This window comes from Dioscorea cayenensis, unplaced genomic scaffold (assembly GCF_009730915.1).
Source record: "Dioscorea cayenensis subsp. rotundata cultivar TDr96_F1 unplaced genomic scaffold, TDr96_F1_v2_PseudoChromosome.rev07_lg8_w22 25.fasta BLBR01000392.1, whole genome shotgun sequence".
NCBI classification, from domain to species: Eukaryota; Viridiplantae; Streptophyta; class Magnoliopsida; order Dioscoreales; family Dioscoreaceae; genus Dioscorea; species Dioscorea cayenensis.
This window is the reverse complement of record NW_024086783.1, coordinates 79,882-89,949: the sequence shown is the minus strand read 5'-3', so window position 1 is coordinate 89,949 and position 10,068 is coordinate 79,882. Positions and strand designations below refer to the sequence as shown.

At 36.7% G+C, this 10,068-nt stretch overlaps 1 protein-coding gene across 1 annotated transcript; it reads right to left on the bottom strand.

Annotated features, from left to right (window-relative positions):
- Nucleotides 1-345: 345 nt before the first annotated feature.
- Nucleotides 346-10,068, bottom strand: LOC120254234 (RRP12-like protein). Its single transcript, XM_039262373.1, is given in 20 exon segments — nucleotides 346-1,124; nucleotides 1,806-1,958; nucleotides 2,046-2,122; nucleotides 2,206-2,307; nucleotides 2,443-2,571; nucleotides 2,759-2,920; nucleotides 3,041-3,154; nucleotides 3,697-3,768; nucleotides 3,912-3,968; nucleotides 3,970-4,089; nucleotides 4,165-4,221; nucleotides 4,310-4,403; nucleotides 4,520-4,698; nucleotides 5,152-5,364; nucleotides 5,465-5,656; nucleotides 5,749-5,958; nucleotides 7,053-7,144; nucleotides 8,233-8,493; nucleotides 8,590-9,118; nucleotides 9,564-10,068. Coding segments are annotated over 20 exon segments (3,906 nt in total). The 5' UTR covers nucleotides 10,059-10,068; the 3' UTR covers nucleotides 346-526.

The following is a 10,068-nucleotide window of genomic DNA, read 5'->3' as shown; positions in this document are numbered from 1 at the left end:
TATTAATTTGTTTTATATATATAATTGTGTTTCAAACTTGAATATAAAAACATTTATGATTAAACCGAGTTTATCATTAACATTTATTGAACTCGAATAGCTCGATTTATGTATCAAGTCAAACTCTAGTTATAAAAACAAAACCCAATCAAGTTCGACTTGAGTGTCAAATGATGAGTTTTCAACCCAACTCGGGCAGCTTTGCTATTCAACTCGAACTCGATCGATTACAACCCTAAGGGTTTGCAATTCGTAAACCTTTATATTAAAGCATGCCATTCACAAATAAGGACAGGTCTAACAAACCCGTTTACTATGGTTCTAAGCATAATTATATAAACTCTCTTCTTATATAACTTATGCTATTTAAGTAACAAAAAAGAAGAAAAATTTTACAACATTCGAACGCCGTTGCTGCATTCCAAGAAAATTCTCACTCTGAGAAAATGAAAATTAAATACATAGATGACACCAAATAATAACCACAACCCAAAAAGATCAATTGAATTAGTCTTCTTTATATAGATCAGTTGCTCTTCTTACTTCCCTTCTTTTGTTTCTTTTTAAGCTTGATACCTTTCACAGCCAATGCACTTGAAGCACTCTTCCCTTCAAACCTCTTTGTGAACTTCATCACACTGGCCATGCCTTTGCGGGCTGACGCCTTATGTTCAGCTCTTCGGTTTAGTAGTTTTCGATCCAGAGGCCAGTATGCGTATGGTTCGAACTTATCCTTTTTCTTTATATCACCGCTAGCTTTTTTGCTCGTGTACTCACCGCCTGTATAAGCCCATCCCGAATCTGTTGTTTTCTGTCGTTTTTTATTTGATTTTGCTAAAGAGTTTGCTGATGAGCGCCCACTTGTCTGGCTTCTTGTATCAAGATTGTTGCCGGAAGAATGATTTCTTTCTTTCTTCGGCCTCACATTATCTTCACGCACAATAAGACGGCCTTCAGTATCTATCTCTGGCTCGTCAAATAATTCTGGCTTCCTTTTCGCACCTGCTGCGGAGCGGAGAGCTGCTCTTGTTCTTTGTCGGTCAAGTAAATCGAGCGGATCGTTATCAGATTGTTCAAGCATATCTTCTGACAAGCTTTTGGCTGCTTGATGTGTTCTCTTTGACCTACAAAAGCAGGTATAACTAAAAGTATGTTCGATATGTGATAATAACGCATTGTCAAACTTTCGTTCACATAGATAGCCATGGAAAATTTAACAAACTCCAACTTTAATGCATAATGACAATAAAGAGAAAAGCATCTAGTGTGTATGAGGTTGATTCATTAGGAACAAAACTGAAAGGGAGTTCTAATGAACATTTTCATGGGCAACCCAACTAATGATCAAATCATATCTGCATGTCTGAAAATAACAAATGAAGTAATATCAAACTAAGGATATGGAACTGAAGGTTTGATCAAGGGAATAACATATTAAGGCTTGATGGTAGTAGTAATAGTTCAAGAGATTGAATGAAGTGGTTCAATTCTTTTAGCAGGCAGTCTATCACTTTCACCGCATAGGATTAACTTCAAAAATGATATATAGATTATAGAGCTACAATGCAATGCAAATATGTTCTAGGCTATGTCCTTATACAAAAGATCCCGCTTGAGCAATGAACATATATTACATTTATAGATGAATGCATGCACAAGATTACAGTAAGCAAAGCATACTGATTTGTAATAACGAAACATGCACAAATTGGATTTCTCATGCTCATACGTAAATTCAGAATGAATTTGAAGCCAGATGTGAGTGATAAAACAAGTACAGCTTATCGATGGAAGTTCGCACATACCTAAGTGAAATGGCTTTGGATACAGGGCGCGAGGAACCTTTACTCCATCGTCCAGATAGTGTTTTTGCTTCCATTTGTGCGTCACTATCATCATCATCACCGTCCTCATCCCCAAAATCAGAAAAAATGCGAGTATGATTCCACCGACTCTGCCTGGCAATTTTAAAGAGAATCAACAAACATATTTAATGTCTAAAAATTTATCTTCATCACATATTAAGTAGCATTTGGACTTCATACCTTGACATAGTTGTCTTTGAGTGAAGTGACTCTGCATCCGCTTCCGACTTTCCTTTTCTTTCTTTTCGCTCTTTAGTCTTCATGATAAAATTAAAACTGAATATTCTAAACATTTCATGAAGCGATAGAAAGTCATAGGTTTAAATGTTTAGCACAGTACCTTTCTTATATTGGTAAGTAATTTCATATGTTCTTCAGGCATGACTGCTTTAACAGCATCCAAACCACATTTCCGAACAAGCATTCCAAGAAGCAACTTAATCTGAGAATAAGAAGAAAAAAAATGTTAGGTGCATCACAGGATCTTTAAAATTTCTTCACCCTACCAGAAATCCATTTACATCAAGATTCTCACAGACATCAACGAACTACACATAATGAGTAATTCAAAACTTACTTTGGCTTTAAAATGCTTCTTAGAGTCATCCTGCCATTTAAACAATCCTTCAACTATCCCTTTCAAATGCATTTCCAACTTATCAGCCCCCGATTTAGCAACAAGTACCTTAATCAAACCTAAATTGGCCTGCAGGAAAAAAAAATCAGCCTTTTCCGCTGATGATAAAGGGAAATGACACAAACACAAGTACCTCAATCAAACCTAAATTGGGAGGAGAGAGAGAGAGAGAGAAGAGAAGAGCAGAGCCGACCCAGACCATCATGCAAAAATTAAATAAATTACAACTAGAACAAAATGGAACGCAAGACAGTACTTTGATTACTTCACGGTTTCTCCTTTGCAGGAGAAGAAATGCAGATGGAAGTAAGTTGTAAGCTGCACCAATGAGATCTGAAAACTCATATGCCAAGCGGGCTAAGCCTTTGACGGCCGCACTGATCATATGTGGTGTTTCACCTGCCAAGCCTCCAGCAATCTATATGTTCCATGCAAAAACTATCAGAAAGTTTTCTACTACCAGCTCTCTAATATCTACATCAACTCTTGTGCCACCCATGGTAATAGAAATTGAAAAGCAAACAACATTAGTGAATACCATATTAAAAAAGGAGTGCAGATTTTCCTGTTTGCCACCTTTTTCTTCATCTCCACATGCATGACCAATTTCGACAAGCAAATCATACGCCCTATTTCTTGTTTTCTTATTATTCTGCAAAAACCAGTCCAAACAAACAAATTACTTTGCAACTTTTGTGTACTTGTCTAAGACTCTAAGTTGCTACTATTTGGCAGTAATCATAATATTTGCGAAAAATATTCCTAGTGATGAGTATAACGAGACAATGAAAAAAAATTGATGTAGCATTAGGGAGAAGATTCAAAATAATTGAGATAGCAGCAAAACTAGAAGCAACAAACATCATAAACAAGATGGAAAGGACAACAAGTACTACTTGGATCTATAGATTTCTACATGATCACCCTTAATTTTGTATAAAACAGATGGTCAATTACAAGCTTGCACAATGGAGTTAACCATAAAGTTGTGAGAACTCTTTTTTCCCCCTATTCTGAAAAAAATACAGTCCAAATTCCAAAAATGCATTCATGGCACTGAACTTTGAACAAGTAATCATTAAAATGCATGCAATTTTACAATAATAACAAAACAGGACCTCTTTCAACTAAATATGAAGCAAATGCATGGTGGCCCATACAGGAAGCAATATAAGTCCAAGATTAAAGGAATACCTCTTTCAAAGCAAGTATTATTTCAGTAAGAAAGGCACTGATCACATCTATCTTCCTTTGTTCAGATGAATCCTGTGACACAATAGAACTACTTGAGTAGGTATATGCTAATGGCATTCACACTCAATTTCAAGTTAAAACAACAATAATCATTGACATCAGAGACCAGTTCTGTTTGATTAAAATTTAAGCACAGCATCAATCTTGTCACCCACCTTGCATATGCATATGATTAAGAAATATAAAGCCTCAAGTCTATGACGTTTTGCTGAAAAGATGACAGGAGGGTAGTGCTGCAATCATCAATTCAAGCAGAGAATCCAGGTTACCCGAAAGAAAGTCTTTGGCTTCTTGACCATTATCATTCATATTGTTCTCAGTCGAAAGCACTTCCTGTTGACAGTGATTAAAGAATAAGCATTCCATTTCCCATATCCACAGTTCTTGACAATGAGAACAAAGACATACTCTGAGAATGCTAGAAAGAACTTTATAGGCCTTTTTTTGAATCAATCCTTCTTCTTCCTGCAATTTAATGAATTCTTGCATTCAGTTGCCATGAAACTCTAAGGAAGCATGCAGACAATAATGAATAGTTGAAACCTAAATAAACCTGGAATGCGGGCTTAATTGCAATTAACAATAGATTGATCTCTTCTTTGCCCAGACCTGGCAGAAGTGAAACTGCCACATCCAATAGAAGGGCCCTGCAATAGGATGCAAAAAACCAGTAGATCTTCAAATATTTCATTATTACAATGAAAGGTCCCAGCACAATATGTTAATTCACAGGGACTATAAACCAAAATTTCATGTAAAACACCTTTTATTTAAAAGTGAAGCTCCATCTGGTGAGCTGTCAATTTGCATAGAACCAGAGTCTTGAGTTTGCTTCACTTTGATGGATTCCTTTGTTACCATCAAGAATTTTTGCATAATCTTGCCAAAGAAGTTCTTTATGTACTTTTGCTCAGTTATGGAAGCAAATTCATGGATGGCGGCCTGCAAAATTATCAAAAAGCACACATCACTCAAAATTCAATTCCTCAAAGTCAACATAGCTTGTACACCAAAAAGATACATATATATATATATATATATATATATAAATAAAAACAAAGTAAAAAGTACAAAAATAAAAAATCACAGGTCCAACAAAGGAATACTATTTAGATAACTATCAATTTCACAAGCAAGTAGTTTAGTGCCAATGCCAGTCTTTTGGTTATTAAGGATTCTAGCAAAGGGTTAAAAAAAATTGGTGGAAACCAATGCCCCCCAATATCTATAATCTTCTCATCTTCCCAAAGGAACGGCACTTAATGAAACAGAGATTGTGAAAAGCAGAAGCGAAATTTAATTGCCTCAAAGCTGGGGTGTCTTCTCATGATCAAAAAGTTGAACAGAAAGCTAATTGTGAAAAGCAAATGAATCTTATCATATATGATGACATACCTGCAAAAATCCACCATTTTCTTTTGAAGAAGTCAACAAGATATCAGTCAACGTTGTTAGAAACTCAGGTGAGGATGACTTAATGGCCTTCAAATTTTGTTCTTTAACCACTGGTGTGTAATGGTCTCTTGCTTTTCTTTCAGCATTGTTTACTTCATCATCGGGCGTAGGGGAATCTTCAGAACACTTCACATTATTCTGTCGGATCAGAATCTAAATGCCAATAAAACAAACAAAAATAAAACGCTATCAGCAAATACGAAATGCAGTCATCAACGAATCTTAGTTTAAGGAACAAAGGCATAAGATAAACCTGCAGACTCGAGCATATGATACCACGCAAATCAGGCTCCTGGCGAAGAGTGGCACATAGTGAACTCTGAAGTAACTTGAAGCTGCTAGACGTATCGATAGCATAATTGCAAAAAGAAGGCAACAAGGACCATAGTGAATATACAAGGCCGTCTGAACTTCTAGCAGAGAAAATTCTCCCCTCTTCAGCAGACTGCCAAGTCCACAACATCAGTTTCACAAAAATGGAGAAAAGAAAACAAAGAAAGAAAATAGGTAATTTTTTTTAAAAGAGAAGATCGATACCTTAAGTGATCTCTGCTGTATGACTTTAACTTTCCCCAGTATATACTGCAAGAAAAAACTTAAATGTGCTCCAACAATGTATTGCTTTAAAATAGGGAGTAGCCATACATTAGCATCAGAAGCATATTCAGCATCAACATTGAGTGGCTGCAGGCTTAAAAATGCCTCAGGCCCCATTGCAGAAACAGCAGATCCAACACATTCATGAAGCTGGAAGATAACAGAAGTAAACACACAAACTCAAGAATAAATTATCTTTAGAAACAGTACAAAGCATCAAAATCAGGAAATACCCTCAAACTCAGCTTTTAAACTCTAGCAATCACGAATAAAAGTATAAAAACAATGCATCCTGCCAGTGTTGCTATTAACAATCCCCCTTAATGATAAATCTCATAATATGCCAACTGTCAAATTTAGTGCTCAAAATTACCAATACAAGTATACAGCTAGCATCAATCCACAGGAGACATCATGAAGAAAAGAAAAGGGCAGAAATTCAGCAGCAAACTTTCTTCCATAAAATTCACATATTAACATTTCTCCAAATAGGATAACAACAATATTGAAGTTATATTATTTAATAATTCATGATTATTTCAGTCTTATCACTTATAAGGTGTTTACCCAACTTTAGTTTAGTTTAAGCAAGTATCAATGTCGTTTGGGATTATTTTAATAACATTGAATCTTCCGATCTCTATAGGAGAATGGTGCCATCTAGCTTGTGTTGAGAAGGCGGCTTAACAGCTAAGAAATGAAAATATGTTATTGTTAGGTTGGCCCTAAGAAAAAATTGTGACTACTTAAAAATCATAATTATCTAACATCATCTCTAAACATGGTGATCTAAGCTGTGATTCAGATTTGCCCACAACGGCCACTGTGGCAGAGGATTTTTCTCTATGCACTTGTCAAGCAACATGGAAATAAACTTCCTTATTCAGAGAAGAATAAAAGTGAAAGAATAGCTTGGTCACAGGTGGTGCATGGCTCTAGAATATATGGAACCAAAAATACACATGGGGAATGACCCTAATTTTCCCAACAAAATGAACACCAGGTTCATGGAGGTCATGCAAAAATCAAGATGAGGTTTGCTTTGATGCACACAACATCTAAATAAAGAACCAATCAATACATAGTAATAGTTAACTAGCAGATAGGAACTGCATAACCACCATTACAACAAGAACTAATTTAATGAAATCTCGCTACTAAACTGTTCTAGACACACACTAGCAACTTTGATTGAAAAATGAAAATACAATTTATAAGAATTTCAATGCTAGCATTACATCTACCTCTTTTCGGTAAGAAAGGTCGTCATCTGATAAGTTCTGCATATCTGCTAAGCTTTTAACAGTCCCAACCATCAGATGGAAGGACGATCCCCCTGAATGATCCCCAATAGAAACAGTCGAAAAGAAAAAGGATGAAAAAATTTAATATGTTATGTGAACACACATCTAAACAATTTTTTATAAGTTCATTTGGCAATGAGAATATGGAATAAAATAAAACACATGTCAGAATTAAGTACATTAGACTAATAATTTTGATTGATTTTACTTGTCACTATTTCCATCAATTCAAGCAAACATTATATGTAAATATCTTTCAACTAAGTGAAGTTAAATTGCTTCGATGTACAGGGCCACAAACCAATAAAATTACAATAGTGACATAGGTGGTTCAAGTACACTGCAAATTATCTGAAAAACAAAAACTATTTGAAATACAACACATAGCATTGGAACTCCTACACTTCTTGGGAAGCATTTCTAAAGCTCAATTGCCAAAGACCCTCATATACAGCTCATGAAATGAAGATCATCTGACTTACAGTATGGCTCTAGTTTCTTAGAATACAATTAGTTGTTGTCAGAAATCCTATTTGGTTACACTCCTTGCAGGATGATAATCACAATTTTGTACAAATTCGACATCGCATGAGTAGAAACATGACCACCCACAATGATCCTACAAAACATTTGATAAAAATAATTATAGCAAGTGATCAATAAATTATCAAAATTTTGGGAATGCATAGCATTCAAAGGGTCCTTTAGGTCAACTCTGCTTACAAAACCTCAAAACCATATGGAGTAAACACACAAGTTAGGTGACATAACTGGAGAGAGAAGTGTACATAAGTTATTGAGAACCTCTCTCCCAAAAGTTATAGGTAGACTTACATAAGTTTCATTCATCAATCCCCTCTACCTCTTCATATTGCTCTCCAACTAGTCTTAGAATTCAACACACTAACTGACATTTCAGCTACATACATTGTGTAGTAGATGTCCAATCACATGAGCCTCGCATTGAATGCTTTGGCACATATGTAATTTTAATATAAATTAAGCATGTCTCATGGTTTGCCTTTTTTGCTTCAAGAGAAGAAACTTCAGAAAATCAGTGCCTAAACATTTCCACAAATTAATAGTGGAATCAAGTGAAAGAGATCAATGAGAAAAGTACCTATTTTATCAAATGCTGATGAAATAACCTGAAAACACATGTCCCACACAGCATTATAACGATAACCAAGAAAGCCATCCAAAGTGGCACATAACTTTTCAATGACTGTTGGGGCAGCCCTTCCTACACCTGTTCCTGCTTTCAACTTAGCCTGCTCAACTCCCTCAACAACTAAACTTTCATCAACACAATAATTTATTAATCCCTTCAACCCTTCTGTAGCTGCAAAAATTGCTTCTTCATGCTCGCTAGCTAAGATGTCTGTTATCAAATAATAAAAGAACGAAAAGTTTCAATTTCTTTCATCCGCTTAAAAACATGGGCTAACTATTCAATGAATGAGAAAACAGAATTAACCTCCAAGAGCATTGAAAATCAATGGAAGCTTTATAATGCATATTTCCCTCTTTAGATCATAAAGTTTTGTAAAACCAACATGCAACAGCCGTGCTATCGTCGCCAACTCATCTCCAGATGTATACTGTTCAGTAACAGATGTGGCTAACGAGCATAATACTTCAGACAATCTTTCGGCATCTACCCTAATATTTGGTGAAAGGCACAGCTGTTGCAAGATTTCCATTATAGCTCTTGTCACAATTGATTGCCTCAGCTCCAAGAGTGTTTTGCAATACTTCAAAATGATGCTAGACGACTTCATCGACATAAGAGGAAGACAATGTTTCAAAGAATTTAAGATATACAAAACTTCCATGGCTCCTTTAGGACCTTCTTCTGTATTAGAATTTGTGGATTTGGATCCACCAGCAAGCAGAAGAAATCTCTCAAAAATGGTGGTAATCACTTCACAAGCCAACACAAGAATTGGAGATCCTTTAAATTGGTCTAAGATCAAATAAAGAAGCCTATGAGATTCATTCCTCACCTGTATCAGTCAAATTAAGTTCAATCAGCATCTCTTAAATTGATCCAATATCGTTATTTATTTCAAGGCTACCAGATTATGGAAAACAAATGACAGTTTAACAAAAGAGGGGAGTATCCAGACTCTGCACATACAAAATATCAAAGTTTTATCTGCTGATCATATTGTACACAATAGAGAACAATGCCGAATGTTACTGCAACAAATAACAAAAAAGAAAATAGGCAACTAAAAATACAGTTTTGAATCTTGATTGGAGATCAAAATCAGAACAAAATAGAGACCATAGTCCAAAAAAGACAACGGAATCTTTATTAAAAAGAAGGATACTAAGCTGCATGGCTTCAATTGCCACCAAAACTAAAAACCAAAACATGAATTGATAGCCAAATACACAGAAAGTCACAAAAAAACAGAGAGTTAAGGGTTTCGACTTAATCCTCACCCTGGGCCGGGGATCCGTGACGAAGCCAAGTAGAACACCATACATATGCGAAACACTATCCCATCTCACTCTCTCCTCAGCCGTAATCAACCGAGTCAAGCACTTCAGCCCCGCGGCAACAGCATCTTCAGAGAGTGACCCAAACCCGAAAAACCTCAACAACGCATCCGCCACGAAACCCCTCCTGCTAATCACAACGGCATTAGGCACAGCGTAGATAACCTCAGAGAGAAAGACGATGAGCCCGGCGGCCACGGGGTCGGAGGCGGAACCCTGGTCACGGGAGAGGCTTTCAAGGGATGCAACAATGGCGGCAAAGTAGGCGACCGGCGTCGGGCCGATGCCCTGGTCCTTGAGCGTCTGCATGGTGCCGCCGATGACTGCACAGAGGTGCTGGTGGTCCTCTCTCTTGGAGTTCTCGTAGCGCTCGAGAAGAGCAGCCCCGCAATCGGAGACGACGACGCCATCGTCGGCGAAGGCGAGGTCGGTCTCCATCGTCTCGAGA